Source organism: Carlito syrichta, unplaced genomic scaffold (assembly GCF_000164805.1).
Source record: "Carlito syrichta isolate Samal-C Ts95f unplaced genomic scaffold, Tarsius_syrichta-2.0.1 Scaffold303284, whole genome shotgun sequence".
Taxonomy (NCBI): domain Eukaryota; kingdom Metazoa; phylum Chordata; class Mammalia; order Primates; family Tarsiidae; genus Carlito; species Carlito syrichta.
In genome coordinates, this window is record NW_007247380.1 from 212,043 (window position 1) to 232,679 (window position 20,637).

The 20,637-nt window shown below is 48.5% G+C and overlaps 1 protein-coding gene across 1 annotated transcript in view; it reads right to left on the reverse strand.

Moving 5' to 3' along the window:
- TNIK (TRAF2 and NCK interacting kinase) overlaps positions 1-20,637 on the reverse strand; it is a 167,062-nt gene that overhangs the window by 97,054 nt on the left and 49,371 nt on the right. The window contains exons 6-11 of the mRNA XM_008058297.1: positions 17,091-17,145; positions 15,072-15,150; positions 7,044-7,219; positions 2,459-2,525; positions 1,748-1,777; positions 1-67 (exon numbers count right to left, since the gene is read on the reverse strand). The exon at positions 1-67 is cut by the window's left edge and continues 132 nt beyond it. Of these exons, the coding sequence (XP_008056488.1) occupies positions 1-67; positions 1,748-1,777; positions 2,459-2,525; positions 7,044-7,219; positions 15,072-15,150; positions 17,091-17,145 (474 nt within the window). The remainder of the gene's footprint in view (positions 68-1,747; positions 1,778-2,458; positions 2,526-7,043; positions 7,220-15,071; positions 15,151-17,090; positions 17,146-20,637) is intronic.

The window sequence follows — 20,637 nt, forward strand, 5'->3', positions numbered from 1 at the left end:
CCCTGGGCCTCGGGCCCAGCTCACTGGCTTCTGACTCTGCTGAAGCCGCGGTTTCCCTCTCTGTAAGTGGCGCACACGCGCGATGGAGGAGGAAGGGGTCATCAACACCACGCCTCGCTGGTAGTCCGGCGCTGCCCCCTCCTCTCCGATGGCGGGGAACAACGCAATGCTGCAGATGCCTCGATCCCACACAGCAGCCCAACAGGGAGGTGGAGATGGCTTCTGTGTGTTCAAACCCAGCCCCTTCAGTCTGTCTGGAAGCTTCCATTTGCATGGGTACTGAACACCTATTTACCAAGCACCTGCTATGTGACAGGTACTGTAACAGGCCCTAAGGATTAGCAGTTGGCAGATAAATAAGTTATCTCTCTAGAGTTACAATCTTGTGGGAAAGACAGACAAGTAATTATAAAGGCTACGATTTCGGATATTGACAGGCGCTCTGGAAGACACAGAATGGTGACAGTTCAAGAGTGAGGGTGGCAAGGTGCTGAGGTGCAGATGGGGGCCCTACTTGAGACGGGGTGGTCAAGACGACCTCTGGGGAAGGCGAGACTTGAGGAGAAGGAAGCATGTTCCAGGCAGAAGGAAAAGCAGCTGGAGGCCCGTAGGGAGAACTGGTGTGGCCTGGGTAGGAGGGAAGCTGGTCCAGAAGTCAGAGAGACAGGGCGGGTCCAGCAAAGCGTGCAGGCCACGGGAGCCACACACGGAAAGGTTTTAGGCAGGTGACTTTGGCTGCTGAACAGGTGTCCGTCTGTAGGGCCACAGGAATGCAGAGCCAAGCGGGTGACTGCTGCGGTGGCTCAGGACGAAGCAGTCAGGTGGATGACGGAAGGAGCACTTGGAGGTGGAGGTCATGAGGCCTGTGGACACGTGAGATGTGTGGTGTGACTCATGGCTTGCAGGTTCTGTCCTGGCAGCCAGCAGCAGCGACGATGAGCACTGGAAGGAGGGATGCTGGAGGAGGAGTGGGTTTCGTGGCAGTTCCCAAGGGGGCAGGCTTGGTTATGGAGAGCGGCTGGCATGCTGGGTGAGTTGCTGCCACACGATGACACAGAAAGGCTTTGCTTGCAACGTTCAATAGACAATGCTCGGTGTCTCCTAACAAGCCTCTTCTAAAGCCTAGAGCCTTGGGGTAAATTCTAAAGTAAATCCCAGACGCTGCTGCTTCTCTACAGGCTGCTGCCCTGTGCACAGGTGACGGCTTGGGAGCTGATCCACCTGTACACAGGGGCACTCCATTCATACTCACTGATGCTAAGCTAGTGCCAGGAGGTGTTGGTGACTCAGTTGTTAACTCTGTGTGACCTGGCGGCTATCCTAGCTGTCACCACATTTCTGAAACGAGGTAACCATTTCTCTTCTACTTTTCAGGATCTCATGAAGATTGATTAGATGCATTGGTAAAAACAGGACTTGGAAAATCATCTCCACTGTGACAGGGTGACATGCTAAATGTGAAGGTGAATGGACAGCTAGGCGGCTTCCTGCATGATTCCTAACACACTGCTCAGCAAGATTAGAGAGACAGGCTGCCCAGCTCTACAGAGAGCACTCAAAGCTGACAGCCAGCTGGACAGGCTTTTGGAAAATAGTGTCCACCTTCTCAGAAAACTCGGCATTTAATCCTTTGTCTCATGTGAATATTCATTTTCCACATCACTACTCGACAATCACCATCTTCATGCAGCTAAACTGATGCTATGTATTGATGGAAGGAAAGAATTCTCCTTTGATCTTTGGCCTGGAGGAATCCTGTGGCAGGTGAAGAGAAAAACTGGATGGCCCTGGAAGCTCAGTGCCACCCTCTGTGGGAGCTTAGCAAGAACCCAACTTGGGCAGTCTGAGCTAGCTCAAAGAGAGAGTACGCAATACCTAGCTCGCTTGAGTCATGGTGGCTACGTTGGCCCCTTCCCTGGTCAGAGGGCTCTGCCTTGAGGTGTGGGAGCCAGTCCTCATCCTGAAGCATCGGGGTCTGCTCCCCAGATGGCTGTAGGATGGAAACCCACACACCCTGGTGGCCCTTCCGCCAAGGCATGTGGCCAGGACACCGGCTGCCCACATGGGCTTCTCACAGGTGTGAAATAATGACTGGAGAACAGCTCAAGTCCGGAAATGTCATACAGGTCTCAGGAAAGGTGCAGTTTCACGTACTTTGGGTGCTCTTTACCTGGACGATTGCCTCCTGCCCATTCTACATGTCACATATGGGAAGAAAGGAGGTCTTAGGATAAAGACAACAAAGCTTGGGAGACAAGACAGAATAATATGCTGGTTTCCATGTTTTCCCGAGTTAGCCGGGAATTCTCCCAAATTAATGAGTATGTTCATGGGCAATACATTAAATAAGACCACCCTGGTGGATTCTTAAAAGCAAACCCGTAAATCCAAAGGAAAGTGAATCTCACATGAGTGCAATTCAGGTGTGGAAATGAGAAGACGCGGCTTTCACTCATACCTGGGCTCTCCAGAGTCGTTCTCCTCTTCCTCCTCCTCACTGCCGCTGTACTCATATTCCGTCTCATCTAGGAGAGACTTCCAGACGTTAGTGCACAGAAACGTGCTCAGGGAAGCCCAGCCCTCGTTTCACACATCAATCAACCGAGGCCAAGGAACTGTGGCTCATACGGAGCTGCCTGACTCAGGATTTGACAGTTTCCACCAGCACACGACATTAACCCCCTCAAGACTATCCCCCGGACGCCAGGTGTCTGCCCAGGGCCTAACGTTCACATGCAGTGGAAGAGAAGGAACTGAAAAATCACCCTTCTCTTTGTGTCGCCCCCCACCCATTACAGAGCCACCCATATGGAACCTATTGGCTCACTGCTAATTTATTGACAGCATTGATCACTTTTTCCCGTTTTTATTTTAAAGCAGGATATCATCATGACTTATGTGGACTCACAAATTGCTTTTAAATGATCTTGATAAAAACAACAAAGAAATGTTTAACAACAGGTAATATTTAAAATATGTGGTTAAAATGTATTTTGATTGATTCATCAGGGAGTCATTTAACTCAGCAAAATGTTAAGCAAGTTCACATACAAGAATAAGGAAGGTTGAGTCTTTGCTTTGGAGAAGGTCAAATCTCACGAGAGAGATGAGTACATTATTGGAGTGTCCATAATTATGGAGGGAACAAATATTTATCGGGTGTCTCTCATGCCAGTCACAAATGCTAAATACTTCACTATTTTCTCTCATTCGTTTATTGTAATAATCCTCTGAAATAATGCCTGGTTTTGAAGTGAGAATACCCTTAAGATCACAAGAGGTTAAGTGCTATAATCAATGTCATCTCATCAGTGAAAGTCGCTGTGGTATTTGGGTATAGAATTCCAACTAGAACTTTTCCAGCTTTAAAACCAGAGCTCTTTCCAACATATCATATGCTAAATAGCAGCACAGCAAAAGAGTGGTAGCTACCAGGAAGGGAGCAGCTAGTTCCACTGGCCATGGAGGAGGAGGGGACAGTGACATCTTCAGGAAGAATGAGCTGGGCCGTGGAAGGTCAGTGTCCCCTCTGCAGGCAGCAAAGGGACCATTCCCAATGAGGCTGGCAGTATCACAGCACATGATATATGCAGGAAACCGTGAACAGCCAGGTCCCGAGGTGTGAGAACCTGGACGGAGAAAGGCCGGCAGAGATGAAATGGCTCACTGGTCCTGACACATGTCACGCCGGGGACTTTTCTATGGGCAGTGAGGAGCTCTTGGAAGAGCTTTTAAACTCAGGAGGGTGTCACATTACGGCTGCCACTTCATAGTGGCAGGCTTGTAATTATGACCTTGAAGACATTTGCACATCCTTGAAAAGGAACTCAGACTACAATTTGGTTATGTCACCACCAGGAGGCAGCAGTCACAAAGTGAGAGCGCTCAGATTTGATAAACATCCCTTTCATTTGCATTATGCAGGCCTTAAAATGATAATGAAAGAAAGCTAAAAGCTTGATGAGTTCAAGTGTACTGGTTAAAACCACAAATTAGCCTCAGATATTGAGAAATGCTTCAGGCTGCTTATTTTTAAAGTTTTATTTTACAAGAATGTGAAGAACCTGCTAAAAGTGCTTTAAGATGCTACCCTGAAAGTTTGATATTTCAAACTCTCTTGAACCGGATAAACAGAGAACTCAAAGTAAAATGCAGAAGTTTTATCTAATATGGGAAATTATAGCAAGGGACAGAAATACACCATTACTCCAACTACTCCTGCTCTCCAAGGTAAAACCTTCACTTGTCAGGCTCCTCAATTTTAACACTTCACCAGAATTTAGTTTTGATTGCTTTTATATTACTGGGCCAAATTATCATATGTCAGCATATCTTACGGAAAAATTACCATCAGGTTAAAAAATCATGAAACTATACAAAGTAGCATTGCCTGATTCTATCAAAAGCTGGTCACAGACAGAAATACTAAGAGTGAAAAGTAGTATTAGAGCAAATTAAATCATTTGACCAAACTGAGCAACTGCAGTGAGATGTCATCTGATCAAGCATCCTTCTGTGGGGAGCAGACAACAGTGAGACTGAAACTGTGGTTCTAGTAGCCCCAAGCCTCAGGAGGAATAGATCCCTTAAACTACCGTACAACTTGTGAATATACTTATTTCTAAGAATCTTACTTTTCTACTCTGCAGAGAAGGAACATATTAAAAATGATTAATCTTCATGGCATCGTGAGTTTTGAGCCACAGTTGAGAGTTTGTGTCAAAAAATGTCGGAACAGCCCAAGGCGCAAGCTCTGCCCACCCTCTTCTTGTGCCAGCAGGAGATGGGCCGTGGGTTCTCAGAAAGTGCCCTGAGCAGCGCCGAACAGTCACAGCATGATAAAGAATTGCCTAAATAGGAGTACCTAATATTTGTCGAGGGTGTCTGTGTACCATTCTTAAGCATTTTGTATGCATCATCTCAATCTTTGCCATAATGCCAGGCAATCATTCTTATTATTATATACCCAGCCCATTTTAAAGAGGAGAAAACTGGTGTGAAGGGCACCTAACTCACAGGGGACAGAGCTAGAATGTGAACTCAGAATGTGAATCTAAAAACAGAGTCTGAGCAACTAAACTATATTATACATCCACAGTATAATCCAATATCCTTTATAGAGCAGTTGGCATTTAATGGCTGCATGTCTGACACACTGCCCTAAAAAATTCCCTTAGAAATCTGGCTGCATGTAGTGGCCCAAGCAGTTGAAAATTTAGTCCCGGAGCTCTTTTGACTTTGACCTACCTATTTCTCCTCGGGTCTAGTTCCCCCACCTTGGGCTGGCCCCCATCTCCGTGGGGTCTGATTGGCATCTTAGCCCTGTCCACATACTAACAACTGGAAATGGTTTGGTTGAGCCTCATAACCTCCTGCTCCTGGGTCTAACCGGATCACACACTTTCCTTCAAGCCTTTGAGCCTCGCTGTAGAAGCCACCCTTCCCTTCTCAGCTTCACTGAGGATTTCTCCTCTCTCCTCGGTCCTCCCATACTGCTCACAGTCACAGCCCTAAGCCCCAGCTCACAGCTTGCTGAGACATGGGCATTAACTGCCAAGGCGAGGAAGAAAGGAAGGACAAATGAAAGACACAGCCTCCTCCAGTGTGACCTAGACCCTCCACTGCTCCCTCTGAGCTGAGGAAAGCCAGCAGGAGAGGCAGAGGAGGGAGGCGGGACCAGCGCACCTCTCCACCCCGCCCTCCCTCCCCTCTGCTTGCTACTTGCCACTTGCCACATGGACTGCTCATCCTTCTGGCCCTACTCACCTTCCAGGCACCCTCACCCATCTGCCCCTCCTGCTCTGCACCCAGGGGATCTCCCTGCTGGCTGTTCTCTCTTCTATTCCCTCCCCTCATCCCAACTTTCCCATGGCTCTACCCAACACCCAGCTAGCTGTAAAACTCGATCCAGACCATGTATTTGTCACCTTGGTCAGGAGGCAGTCAGACTGCTAGTCCATCTCCAAAATCAAGTTTATTTCCCTTTAGAAAGGCACTGCTCCCTCGGAGACAGACCCTCTGCCAGAGTCGCATGGCAGGGGTGAGCTGGTGAGAGACAGCACACTACGATTATGCAGCAGGTCCACAATGTCATAGGAATGAGTGGACTCAGCCACAATTCGGGAATAATTGGAGCTGTTCATCGGAAAGCAAAGCTCAAGAGTGATTCTTAAATTACCCGCTACAAGACTTGCCTAACGAAAGTTCACTTTACCTTACAGAGCCTTGCTCATTTCTATAGCACGCATGCCCCCGATCCATCCAACCTTGGTTTTACTTTTCTCCAGCTTGCATTTTCTGTCTCATCTTGGCAGCTCACTTCCATGCCTCCTGGACATGCAGCGTTGACATACAAGTCTGCTCTAGTTAAGGAGTGTGAGTGCCATTCAAACACTAGGGCCCTGCCCAGGCCCCAAGTTTGGGCTCAAGCCCTTCCCACGAGGTGGCAAAAAGACAGTGCCACACAAGGGTTGAAATCACATGGAGATGAGTTTCTGCATCTACGAAACACAGAAGCACACTGAATGACCTGCAGCCTGTCCTGATACTCCACATAACAAGCCTGGCAGCCTCGTGATCTCTATATCACTGCGACTATAAAAAGATTCTTTCTGGCTTCTAAATAACTGAATCAGAGATGAGCCTCAGGGCAAAAACTTAAATGTTGAGGACATTAGTACTGTAAAATGTCAGCCGAATGAATTTTTTCTTTAGATGATTTGTCATCTATTAATTTTAGTCTTCTAAACAGGAATATTCATTTGAATTAAGAAAATCACTTGCCATTCTAACATGCTTCGCAGCCTCACCCAACATGACTGTTCAGGGCCTGGCACCAGTACTATTTCTTCAGTTCCATTTTTTCATGGAGGGTTCTGCCTCTGAGGTCTCACTCCATGGATGCCCAGGAGCTCAGGGGTGGCTCCTCCACTAAAGAGTCATGCAGACCACTGAAATCCCCAAGGCCACCTCCAGACATATCACAAGCCCATGGCTCACTGCATCTTCTGTTTCTCCTGCTGAAATACAAATGTGTGCCTAACCTTTTTCTCCTCGCTTTTTCTTAGTTCTGTCAATATGGTCCTTGAGTTGAATGCGGACCTGTCGCTCATTGGGCTGATCTCGTATAAACGGATGCTTCATCAGTTGCTCTGTTGCTGGCCGCTGGCCATGATTCTTTACCAAGCAGCTCTCAATAAATGACTGGAATTTTTTTGACCTGCCAAACAAAAGAGATGAATCCACAGATGAGATGACATTCCAAAGAAAAGAAAGCATATTTTCTGAAATGCGAGAATTTTTTTAAAAAGATCCAACCGGCCAGCACAGGGCTCAACTGATCACCAAATAGGTCTAACACTGTTAGATACAGTAGGGCTCAAAGGTGTTGTCATCATCAACACACACGGAAGAAATGCTATAATTATACACGGAAGCATTTTGCACAGTATATATATATATCATATATATATATCATATATATATATAAAATTTACATATATGATATATCTATATAACATTACACAGAAGACAAAAAAGAGTCCTGGAAGGCAAAGTCCTATGGGGAATTATATCTGGGAGGGCTATTAAATGAGGCAACCAGAGCTGGGCCTTGAAGAATCAGGAGAAACGTGCTCTGGGGAAATAGCGCAGGTATGCAGGAAAACTGTAGAAAACCAAAGCTGGGATGAGGATAATACACGTATCGGGGGACACCGACCGAGCTGCTTAACCGAGGCGGGAAACGCAGCTGGAGAGAAGGAAGACCGAGGGCGTGGGGGAGGGGCGCTGCACGGGGTGGACGCGAGCCAGATCGTCCACTCATGCGTCACTGGTGTTCCCGTTCGTATCTCCACGTGACCGCCTGAAGTAAACGATCTTTCTCAGGCGCATTTTCTACCCGGGAGTTTCAGAAGCCCTTTGCAACTCTGCTTCCCCGTGAAAACGAAGGGGACGTGCGTGCGCCGCTGCCGTCAACCCAAGGACCTGCAAAGTGAACGTTCAAGAACCGAGTTCGCGCCCAGTCGCCGGCTTTTCTCCCTCGGGAGGGCAGCGTTTCCGCAGAGACAACCCCCTGCCAGAGAGCCACAGCGGCGGGAGAGAGCCGGCGGAGGCCGACACCCGCCTCTGACCGGGGGCAAGTCCGCGGTGGGGCAGCGGGTCACGGCGGACTCTGCCCGTGACTCGCGGGCCGGGCGCGCGCGTCCTCGCGGTGAGCTCCACGAAGCCGCGCGGAGCCGTAGAGAGCTGCGCGCGCAGCCCTACGGCCGCTTCTCCCGGCTCGCCAGGAGCCCCGACGACACCGGCCCCCCCCCCCCCGGGCCGCTCGCGGCGCGGGCTCCGCTGGGGACTCTGTCGCCCTCCCGTGGTGCGCGGCGGAGTTGCGGGAGCGGGGCCGGAGCCGGCCTTCCCGCCGCAGGCCCGGCAGAGACGAAGGCGCCGGCCCGGGGCGTCCGGGCCACACAGGACGCCGCGCTCCGCGGCAAGCGGGCCCTTGAATACCCGCCTCTCTATCTCTGCCCAGATCAAAGCGGTTTTTCGCTCCACTCCATGCATTTATTTTATTGTTTACTTTATTTTGAGTTGGAGTCTCACTCCATCACCCAGGCTGGAGTGGAGAGGCCCGCTCACGACCACCCCAGCGTCCACCTGCTGGGCTCCGCGATCCTTCCGCCTCAGCCTTTTAAATAGCTGGAAGGACAGGCGCACGCCACCACACCCGGCTAGTTTTCGTGATTTATTGCAGAGGTGAGGTCTCGCCAAGTTGCCCAGGCTGGTCTCGAACCCCTGGGCTCAGGCAGTTCTCTGGCCCTGGCCTCCCAAAGTGCTGGGATGACAGGCTGAGCCACCGCGCCCGGCCTACTCCATAGTTTTAAAGTGCTGAATTGTTGGTATTTTTTTCCTCACTACATTTCTAAGCCATGGTCAAGCTTTTAAACTACTTTACATAAAAGTGAAGGTAACCTACTGCACTTGGGGTCACCCCGAGAGGAATCAGAATTGGTCACACCGAGGACTAGAAGCAGTGACAGCAGGAAGGACACTCTGTGCACCACCCCACGAGGCCCCTGCTTCTTGCACTCTGAAAGTCCCCCTCACTGTCAGGGCCTGCCTGAGCCATCTCAACACCTGCTCGTGTGTGCTAATGAATGAGTGGATGGACCAGTGAGGAGCTGTAATGTGGCCACCTTCAAATCTGTGCTTTGGAGGAACAGAGGAAGTAGATATGATGTTCTTTCTCAGGTCAATCAAACAAACCCATGGAGGCATAAATGCGATATCATCTAAGGGGAGACTCTGCAAGAAAATCGTAAGGCAATGATGAGTCCTTTTAAGGAATGAACTGAAGAGAATGAGGCTAACCTGCGTGAAGAAACGAACATTTTCCTAGGCATTTTTCTAGGTAGGAAAATGAGTTTTAAAAATTAAGATGAGGTCGGGCTCGGTGGCTCAGCCTGTAATCCTGCGCTTTGGGAGGCCAAGGTGAGTGAATTGCCTGAGCCATGGGTTCGAAACCTACCTAGGCAACTTGGCGAGACCTCATCTCTACAATAAATAAAAAAAATTAGCCGGACGTGGTAGTGCGTGCCTGTAGTTCCAGCTACTTGGAAGGCTGCGGCGGAAGGATCGCCGGAGCCCAGCAGGTCGAGGCTGCGGTGGCTGGGAGCGGCCACTGCACTCTAGTCTGGGCGACGGAGTGAGACTCCAACTCAAAAAAAATTAAGATGAAAACAAAAACAAATGAAGACAAAGCTATTAAATATTCTCAAGGCATGCAAATGGAAGTTCTCTTTTTCTTGATGGCAACTTGAACGAAGTACTTGTTTTTTATAAAGTCTTCGACTATTAATTAGAGGGTGATAAATAAACCACATTCAGTTTAAAAGATCCAGGCTTCACAGACTGTACATCTCATTCCCTGACACCGACATCAACAAAGAGTCAGAGACCCTTCCAGATCTCCAGGATGGAACAGTGTTCAAGGAGTTCATGAAATCAGCCATGAACTAGAGCCCGGTTTCCAGCATCCATTCTGCTCACAGAGAACCTCGAGAGACCATCAAGAGAACAAGTTTAGGCCCAAGATGTGGCCTACATGTGCAGAGCTAAGAAGTTGGTGGTGTGCTTCGTATCTTCTTGAAATGGCACTGTTCGGGGAGAAAATAATGCTTACTTAAAACAAGTCTACAAAGAAGGATTAATAGTCTCCTATTTAAGTCAGTGTGACCAAAGAATCAATTTGCTTAATTATACACTTAATTAAAAAGTGAAAACCCTTCACCTTTGTTGAACATTACCTGCCTGTTTGCTGACTACTCTAATGGGGTTAAAGTACATTTAGATAACTTTATTGTTTGAATCTCTGCTGATGGCAATTTACTTTTGACTCCTAATACATTTTTTTAAAAGCCCACCTAAGGTTAGTAATACTAATTCCCCTGAGGCTGTTATGGAGAGATAAATGCCGGTGACTGGTGCTCACAATCTGAGGGCATGATTTCTACTACTGGTATCACTAGACACTTCATTTTCCCATATTTAACCTGTCTATATGTTAAACTGTGTTCGAGGAATTCAAAGTGCCTGAGAAGTTGTTACATCAACCATTATACCAGTTGGGCTAAAAGTTTTTGTAATCATCAGACTCCCTAAGTGCAGTTGACCTTCAAATGAGCACTGGCCCCTTCCTGTTCTCCAGAACAGTGGTTTCTCTTTTCTCTTTCTCTACCATACACTCCCTCACTTACTCACTGTGTGACTTTGGACTTAACTTCACTATGCCTCAGTTTCCCCAGCTGCAAGTAGGGGTACTACTAGTACCTATTTCAAAAGAATGTTGTAATGATAGTGCGTTAACTCATGTAAAATATGTAGAGTAGTGCCTGGCATCATAAACGCCATACGTGTGTTTGTTAGTACAGTTGTTATTATGACCGTGACTGTGATGACAGTGTTCCATCAACCCGTTGAACATCGCCAGGCTTGAGGACTGGAGCATCTGCCTTTAGGAGTGGAGGTGCATAACCTGAAGTTGGTTTGTTCCCCACTTCTGGGAACTCGTAGATACAGCATTCTTTATGAGAATTATTTCATGTCTATTTGGGCTACACAGGTTAGCAGGAAGAGTCGACAGGGCCATCATCTCCAAGGAGATTGCTTGGAAAGGCTAATTTTTAAAGTTTGTGAGTAGTTTTGAGTTTGACTTTAATAAAGTCCAAAGTCACACTACTATTAGCCAATGCAGTCTATCTGAAGCACTTTCAGATATGTGCTTTATGTTATCATTATTGAGAACACTCACACCAGAGCTTTGTCATATCTAAAAATGCGAGACCTGACAGCTCAGCAACAATCAGCACTGGTGCTTCATAAAGGCACAGGGGTTACGGCAAGCTTTGAGTGAGAGAGGCCAGCCTCCCAGGGAGGTGCCACTCAGCCTCCCTGGCATTCACCTCTGCGTGGGGCGTGTAGCAGTCTGTATCAAAGGATCTTGTGTGCTATCAGGTGGGACTTTCCTCCTGAGCTCCACTGAGTGCCGCTTTGCCTGTGCGGACCCTTCACATGTAACAGGCACAGGAAAAGGCTGGGACCGGCCATCTTCCCACAGGGATGGAGTCGTTCCCATGCTTCCCCAGAACCCACGAGGGGAAGCCGGGGCACTGGGAGTGCTTGCAAGGGCAGGTGAGCATGCATGAGCAGAGTGGGGAGAGGAGGACAAGAAAGCCATCTGAAGGGGGCGGCCCACCTATGCAGAATAACTCTCCCCACAGGCCACACACAGTCCCTTGCTGATGGTGACATGGAGGCAACATCTCGGTTTCCTCAGGTTCAACCACGTCCCTGATCTCCCCCCCCCCCCCCGGAGACCTCACTATTACGAGGTGGAATTGCCTGGGTGGTCAGCAGTGCCCTGACCTCCTGCCTCTTGCAGCGCAGGCCCCGCCCATCATGCTGGCGGGGAGGTGAGAGCCACCGCAGCGGCAGGGATTCACTTTCCTTTTGCAAGGATGACGGGGAAGAGCAGTGCTGTTCCCTTACTTCTCACATCTTAAGGCACAAGGGAAAAATAGTTCCCGCTGAGAGACCGTTTACACCCTGCATGCTGTAGACTTGGTAATGTTGGAAGAGGCTGTAATGGTGGAAGTGGCCCTCAGTGAATGCTCCTGAAAGAGTCCATGGCCCCCAGGTCATATGTTGATATGTCCACTGAGAATTGGCCTTGACCTGACAACTCATTCAGGGAAAGAACAGCTGGAAATACAGGAACACTGGGGAGCTTTGTGTCTTCCAGTGATGGTGGTGGGGGAGTCTTCTCTTTCAACAAAACAAAAGGAAATAGACAAAATGTTCCGCTTCCTTTCAAGCACTAGAGTCTACTAAAGCAAAGCCTGCCTTCCTCCAATCACCCTGGACCTGCTCTTTTAAGATACAGTGCTCTGAGTCTTGACTGCTTTCACTTAACAACTGAAATTGAGTTGCAGAGAGATGGGAGCCATGTGGTGTGTCAGGTGTGTGTACGGGTGGTGTCTGACCACCTACCTATACGAGGCTGGGATCCAGGAGCAGTGCACATGATCAGGGCTTTTGTGCCCCCAGCCTTCAGGCTCCTTTCTGTCTCCCTGTCTGATGGTGTGGGACTCCCATGCCTGCCCAGCTTCCTCCAGCCCTAGGGCAGGGTGTGCCAGGTGGCCAGAGAGACAATACCAGCCCAGCCCCCTCACCGCTCCTGGGCCTTGGGAGCCCTTGCTGGCACTGTCAACGTAGATTCTCGCTGTCAGAGGCTTGAAAATCCAGGCTGCACTGTCCCAAAGTCCCCGAGTCTCAAGGCCAGAGCTGAGCTGCTCTCTGTGGAGTGTGGTCCCTAACAACCATGCTAGTGCCCAGGCTGTCCCTTCCCTTTTCTGGGGCTCAGGTGGGCACACAAAGGGGCAGGGCCGACCTCAGTGAAGGTGGAACGAGACCAAGTGCTGTAACCAAGTGACACCAGCTTCCGAGTTGGGGAGAGGTGGCCGTGGGTCAGGAGGAAACCTCTTCTCCTAAAAGGGAGCCGGGGCTGCTCAGCAGGGCCACATCGCGGCATCTTTGCGAGAAAGGCCAGAAACCTACACGGAACGCTCAAGCACCAGGTTTGTAAGTGTTGACAATCAATACACACATTCCTAAAGTGGGGTATGTGGCCACACGGCACCAGGCAAGCAAAATACACCTGCAGATGGCCAGTTGGTCCTCTCTGCGGAAAAGCTCGTGACACCTGCCCAGGAGCAGAGAAGGCAGAGGAGGGGAGGGTGAGGCAGGGGCAGGGCGAGTAAGGCCAGTGGAGGGCGGGTTCCATGGAGGCCTGGCACGAAGGGCAAGCAGGAGCCTGGCAGAGGTTGTGAAGTGCCACCGTCGCCTCCAGGGAAGACAGCCAAGCTGGCCTCTGTCCCCGGAGTCTGATCCAGGGAGGAGAGAGGGAGCAGCTCGATGCTCTGCCAGTCACGTGCTATGCGGCGCCCAATGGAAGGCTGTTGCTGGGGACAGTCAGCCGCCTCTCACCACAGTGACCCTCTGGAGAGGAGGCGCAGGGAGGGCTGGCTCCTGTTACCAAGAGCAACGCACTCGCCCCTGGTGCTCTGCTAACTGTGGGGCTGGCGTCTCTGCTCTGGCTGTTTCTGTCCCTGCCTTCCTCCTGCTCTAGCAGGGTTGCTCTGCCACTACCAGGTGACCGGTACCAATTGAGGCGCTTCCTGTGCCATGGAAGGTGAGCCTGTGGGTGGGACGGGGAGGGAACACATGAGGGCCCAGCCAAGGGCCTGATGATGAAGGGCTGTGGAAGGGGCAGAAGGGTCTCGTCCCTTCATGGTCTCACTGTTTGGGAATTCTTCCAGAAAAGGAGTAGGAGGTGACAAGTGGTGCCAAATTGGCCCAAGTGCAAGAGGAATCAGGTATTCAAGAATGTATAAGGGAGGATACGCCATTCCATGGGGGAAAGGGGGAAGCAATGAATTCTGGGTACAGAAGGATAGAAGGATAAGATACAAAGAGTTCCCCAATACAAGTACACAATAAGTCAAGTCTAACAGCTGGCCTAATTCTGCTTCCCAAACCTCAGGCAGCCATACGCTATTGACAAATTTTGCCATACCTCCCAACACTTCTACTAGTATTCATGTAGTAGTTTTCTTTCAATTGAGTCACCTTTTTATGTGAATATGCTTATTAAAAGGAAAAGTTATGTCACTGCCCAAGATAAGAAGTGAGCATCACCAGCCCTAAAAAGAAAACAACAGTAAGGACAAAAAGTGACAAATGCTCATACACATGCCAAGGAAGCCATGTCAGATACTATCAAGTGTACATATGCACTTAGGGGACTGTTGTCTTAAGGAATAGAAAGGAAGTTAGGCATCTAACAGGCTGACTCCCTATACTCCCACCCTCTCTGATAAGATGTTCTGTGCTGCCTGGAGAGATATCACTTGGGGTTAGAAGTCAAAGCTTCCATGTTATTAACTGCGATCCAACTACCCATTTTAGCTAATAGCTTCTTCTTACCTCGGGGTGTGGAGATAAAGACTAGCTGTACAAACAGTAGGTACTCAACGTGCACTTTTTTTTTAATTTTAAAGAGACAGGGTCTCATTTTGTTGCCCAGGCTGGAGTGCAGTGGAGTGATTGGTCATAGCTCGCTGCAGCCTTGAACTCCTGGGCTCAAGTGATTCTCCCATCTCAGTTTCCCAAGTAGCTGGGACTATAGGTGTGTACCACCACACCCAGCTAATGATTAGATTTTTTCTTTTGTAGAGATAGAATCTTGCTGTGTTGCCCAGGCTGGTCTCCAATTCTTGGCCTCGAGTGATCCTTCCACCTATTTGGCTTCCCAAAGTGCTGGGATTACAGATATGAGCTACCATGCCTGATCCCTCAAAATGCACTCTAAGATGAATGATAGCATATGGATGTCATTCAGCAAGTCTTAATATATATCAGTCCCATCCTGTCATCAGGACCTAGGAATTTGAGTTAACCCAAATTAGAATCATGGGACAACCTCATGCTTAGATCTGCAGAACACTCAAGACCAAACTTACCACTTCTTAGACTTCAGCCGAGGTGCTGGGTTCCGGGGGATGAGGAAGAGGGCTCTCATGGGGTGCATGTCACAGAGAGCTGCAAGAGATGGAAACAGGGGCCAGCTTCAGTCAGCAGCCCGAGCCCAGGTCAGGCCCGTATTGTCTGTCAGATGCTGCTGCCCTATGGCCCCAGGTTTACATGTGACCCTGAGCCCTGAGTCAGAAGGTCCAAACACTAACATTCAAAGAGCATTTAGAAGAGCCGATGTTTACTTAAAGAAGTTTCAAAAAACACAACACATTTCAAGGAGATATTGTTCACATTTCTAGTGAATACACTTTTACTTCATATTTAAGGAAAATGAAGTTAAAAGGTCAACAACCAGTCATCTTTACTGTAAATAACTGTCTGACATTCTGGGTAAACAACATCAGATGGCAGCTATGTGGAGACGCAGGTTATTTTTAATTAGTGAACGCCTTAGCCATAAAATAAAAGGTGTTCGATAATCCACAGTCTATTTCTTATACACAGAAGGCTGACTCAAACACTGTTATCTACATAGATTTGTGGAGTCCAAAGCACTAGCCAGAACACCACGCTGTCTCCAAATATCACGAATGGCTTTTCAGGTTTCTTAACGAATGGTGTTTTGTTTTTAAATTCACTAGCCCCAGGAAGACCAGAGGATTAAGTCAAACATAGTCTGGCAGAAAAACAGTTATAAAAATATCTCAATTTGTAAACATGACGTTATTGTTTATAGTGAAAGTACTCATACATTCTTATTTTAATCAAAATATTTTATTAGTTTACTTTTCAAACATCTGGGAGAATTTCTTCTTCATACCTACAATAAGAATATATGCTCCCTAAAACCCAAAGGAATCTGTGGGGAGCTGTTCATTTTTAGCCCCATCTACCACTCATCAAGAAGGAAAATATGGTTTTGAGACTGTACTGTATTATCTTTCCGACTCATATATGCCTATTAGCATTGTGAATGAGGGCAATTTTGTCAACTAACACTCCAAATCAATCATGCTGCAGAAGAATTCTACCAGCTCTATACTGAGAAATAAGTAAACTATAACAACTTGAGGGTAAATACCATCATGAGTATAACTGCCTGCCATGTGAGTAAAGGACCTGTTTTGGTTCTGGCCCTTTGAGAAGCAGATCCCAAGGTGGTATTAAACATTCAAAGGTGTTACGGGGAGAAATCCCCATGTGAATGGAAATGGGGTGGGAGCCAGGAGGGTGGGAAGACCACCAGATTTCCATGCCCGTTTGACCCTGAACACAGGAGACAGGGAAAAAAGGTAGGTGAAGGGTCCCAGCCCATCCTATATTCCAGGAAAGGGCATGCCTTAGAAGTCCCGCCATGTTCACTGATAGGGGGTGGCCCTTGTGCCACAGGCAGGCCCGGTCAGTCACATTTCCTGTATGGAGATCTGCGAGGCACCTTCTCATGACAGCCACCGAGCTGTCAGAGAGGCTCTGGAGGGCCAGAACTCCACATCTCCAGGAACTCAGAGATCTCGTGACTGCCAGGGCCTGGCCACTCTGCCCCCAGCAACAGCAGGGAGATCTAAAACTGAACATCGGTGTTTTAAGAGGAGCGAGAGCAGTTGAATGCAGTGTGTGCATAACCCGAGAACTGAACGTCAGCTTTGTGTTTGCATCCATTGGAGTTTATAGTCTTGTGAGTTGGTCACATTCTTATGTCAGGCAAGCAGTAGTTCACCAATAAACTACACAGTGTGTCTGTAAAACAATACACGACTCCCCAAAGTTTGCTTTCTTTTCTTTTCTCATAAAAACATATTCTCCCAGGGCACAGAAATGAGTGGATTCCTGGTTGACTTAAGAGGAATCTGCTTTCTAAACATGCCAGCTGGAAGTCATGCAGGGCTCACTGCACCGAAAGTACAGCAACCTCAGCTCCTGGCAAGGAAGCTCCAGAACCCACTGAGCAGACCGGCAACAGACTGCACCCCAGGAAAGCACTTTCTGACGGGGTGCACCTTACTTACGGGGAGCACCTTCTGCCATCTCAATGGCGGTGATTCCCAAAGACCACAGGTCACTCTGAAAAAGAAGGAAGGCACAGACAATGCATCAGTTCAACGACAGAGGACAACTTGGCTAGATCAGTCACTGCTCCAGGACGCCCGCAGAACATCATTCCAGGGTCTGTTGAGAAGCCTGTGTCTCCCACTGAGCTTCACAGCAGAGCCAGCCTCGCTGCCTTTTCCCTGACAACTCCATTCACGGTGCCGCCACATGGTAAGTCTTCGAAAATGTATGGAAAGCGCACACAAGGTTTCAAAAATTGATTCATCGCTGAAAGGCATCTGTCAGCTGAACTGCATGAAACCGCTGCTATTTGACTGTTTTAAAAACATGAATGAGCAATAATTGTTATGTAATAAACTGCACATGTTTAAAGTGTACCATCTGATAAGGTATAACATATGTACACATCTACGAAGCTGTCGACGCAACCGAGACAGCAAATACATTCATCACCCCGAAAGATCCCCTTGGTCCCTCTGTGGTCCCCCTTCCCTTCCTTCCTGTCCCCACTCACCCTTCCCACCCCTTCTGTCGCTTTGAATTAGTTCACATCTTCCAAAGCTTTACGTAAATGGACACGATGTGGTCTCTTGCCTTGTTTCACTCAGCAGGAGTTTCTGAGGCTCATCATGTTGTGGTGTGTTTTGGGGCTCATTTCCCTTTATTGCAGCATAGTATCCCACTCTGCGGATGGATCGCAGTTTCTTTTTGCACTCGCTTGTCAGTGGACATTTGGGTTGTCCCCAGTTTGGGCTATTACATATAAAGCTGCTGAAAACACTGGTATACAAATCTGTGGGTATGTGTTTTTACTTCTTTTAAGTAAATACCTACTTAAGTGGAATGGCTGAGTGACAGAGTAGGCATCATCTATGCTGTTCTCAATCTACACACCCAGCAGTTTCACATGGTTTCTCCTAGTAAGCTGAGGACTGGGAGACTGCTCGATGGTGGTGTTCACTGACGCATCTCCAGTGCTTATGTCTCCAGAACGGTAGTCAGTGCTCAATAGAAGACATGCTGAATGGATGAACAAATGCCTTCAATCTTGTAAGAAGACTAACATGTAAAACAGAGATGCTTACACACTTATATTCCTCCTTATGCTTGGACAGACTTTTAAGATCTGATCAGTGTTTTCTAGGCCAGTGTCTCTACTTCTGCCCACACGATCCCCTTCTCCCACCCTCTGTGTCTATGGCTCAGCAGTCCCTAAATATTGCATGGGGGGGGGGGCAAGCCAAGAGATGAGGAACACCAGGCTGGGACACCCTGAAGGGATACTTGCTGCTTCAGCTTCCCAGGAAGCTGGTAAGAACGCCCAATACCACATGTGGTTCAATGGCCTGCATGCTGATGAGACTCTCACTCGCCTCTCATTTTAAATGCCTCCTGAATTTTGTACAGTCTTCAAAATTCTCACCTGTAACCTCACTCGGATTAGAGAGATCAAAGTTAAGTTTTCTTGCTATTCCCATCAAACAAATGTCAAGAGCGCATGAGAACGAAATGTAACTGGACGAGAAGTTCATGCTGAGTTATTCCCTGGAAGTGCATTTCTCAGTATCCTGTGAGTGACACTCAGGCCTGTCCAGCATTTGGACAGAGCCTTGTACGATGGGGAGAGGGCTTTCTAAGGAGCCGAGTCCCTTGCCTCAAGTGCAGTCTACCGTGAATCGAGCAGCTGGGGCACATGCTCACCTCACACTAGGACCAAAGGGGCTGCTTTAACTGGGATGACAATGGCCCTTCGAGATATCACTGTCCTCAGATTCCAAGTAACATCCTTGCATGCCACACAATTCAAGAAGGCAACTTTTGTCCTTTCTTTTTGTTACATTTCAAGATGTGCTCAAAGGCACAAGTAGCGCCCCCCCCCCCAAAGTCTGCATATAGCCTACCAAGTGATTGAGCCTTCCCTAGGTTCTTGGTCTTGCTTAGAGAGGTTGGTTCCAGAGCTAATGGGGAAGGCTCAGCCCAAAGGTTGGCTCGGGAGCAGTACTTAGTAAAGATGAAACCATAGGTCAAGTGTGACTGGGGTTTTATTGTTACTATACAAAGACAATTGTTTTGAGCATGACCAAAACTCTGAGTCACTCACTGTGCAAGAGGCATTAAACAGGAAACACGGTAAAAAAAAAAAAAAAAAAGTTTAGAAATGGCAGGGTGGCTCGAAAAGGTCCCTGTGCTGTTTTGATAAGACTCCAGTGTCCCTGGGTCTTGGTAGTTCTACCATCAGTTTCCCTAAATCCTAGGAACTGAGTGTTTCTGTAGTGCAAAACGAGGCACAAATATGAAGGTGGTAGCCAAGCTCTGCATCCCTAACTGCCACAGCAGGGTCAAAGTTAAATGGCCTTCATGCTCGCAGAGCTTTGAGCTGGTTTGAAAACGATGATGGCGCAGGGAAAGACAGCGCAAGGCCAGGCCTTGGTCGGGGAGAGGAGGCTCAGAGGCCCAGGTCTCTTCTGCCTCTGAAGTCTTTGCCCCAGCTGTGCCTTCTGCCAGAGCACCTCCTTGGTGATGTGCTGGCAAACTCCGCCCCCATAATGTCTCCGCTCCACTCCTGTGCTCACCAGAAGCACTCTCAGAACTGCCTGTCCCCTTCCCTTTCCCCCACTTGTCCTCTACAGAACTGACCACCTTCTAACACACTCTATGCTGACCCATCACCAACATGCTGTTTTGTGTTTATTGCTCGTGCCCCTCATCTCCAACACACATCCAAGAACAAAAGGACCAGAGGGCAGGGGTCTTTGTTTGTTGACCGGGGCATTCCCAATAACTGGAACAGTGCCTGGCACACAACAAGCCCTTAACAAATGTTTGCTGAATGAATGAACAAATGAAAGATACAATGGAGAAAGGAGCACAACTCATGTGTCCTAGGCCTGGTAGGGTCCTTGGGGTTCGTCTAGCCCAATCTTCATTTCACAGACGAGAGACAGTGGCTCCCCCAAGACCACAAGCACCTGTATACCAGGTTTTAGCAGGGCTAGGTCTCCTGCCTCTGGGCCAGTTCTCCTTAACTATCGCCGCAATGGAAGAACTTGAGCATGCACCTTTTTCTTATTATTCCTTATCAAAATGCATTTTTCTTATCCATAAAATTATTCCAGATCCCTACTTTGTCTACGGGTGACTGAAAATTCTTGCAATTCAATGAAGGTGCTGAGATTCAGGGGGGCTCCCTAGTTCCAGGCTTCAAAACTGGCCTCCATTTCCTTGAGACTGGCAGAAGACAGGCTTTGAATTCAGACCGATCTGGATTCAAATGCAGGTTCTCAGCCTAGCTGAGAACTCAGAGCACTGCTCAGAGCTTGGCTTCTCAGCTGCATGATGGAGCTGTGCCATGCATGTGATCCAGCACACCGGGGGCTGGAAAATACTCACCCCCTTCTCCTCCACTGTCAGGTGACCCTGCCTCCACCTGCCCAAATCAGTCTTCTGTGACGGCCTCCCCTTCAGCTGGGGCACCTGTTGTTCCTTGGCTCAGCAACAGGCCTG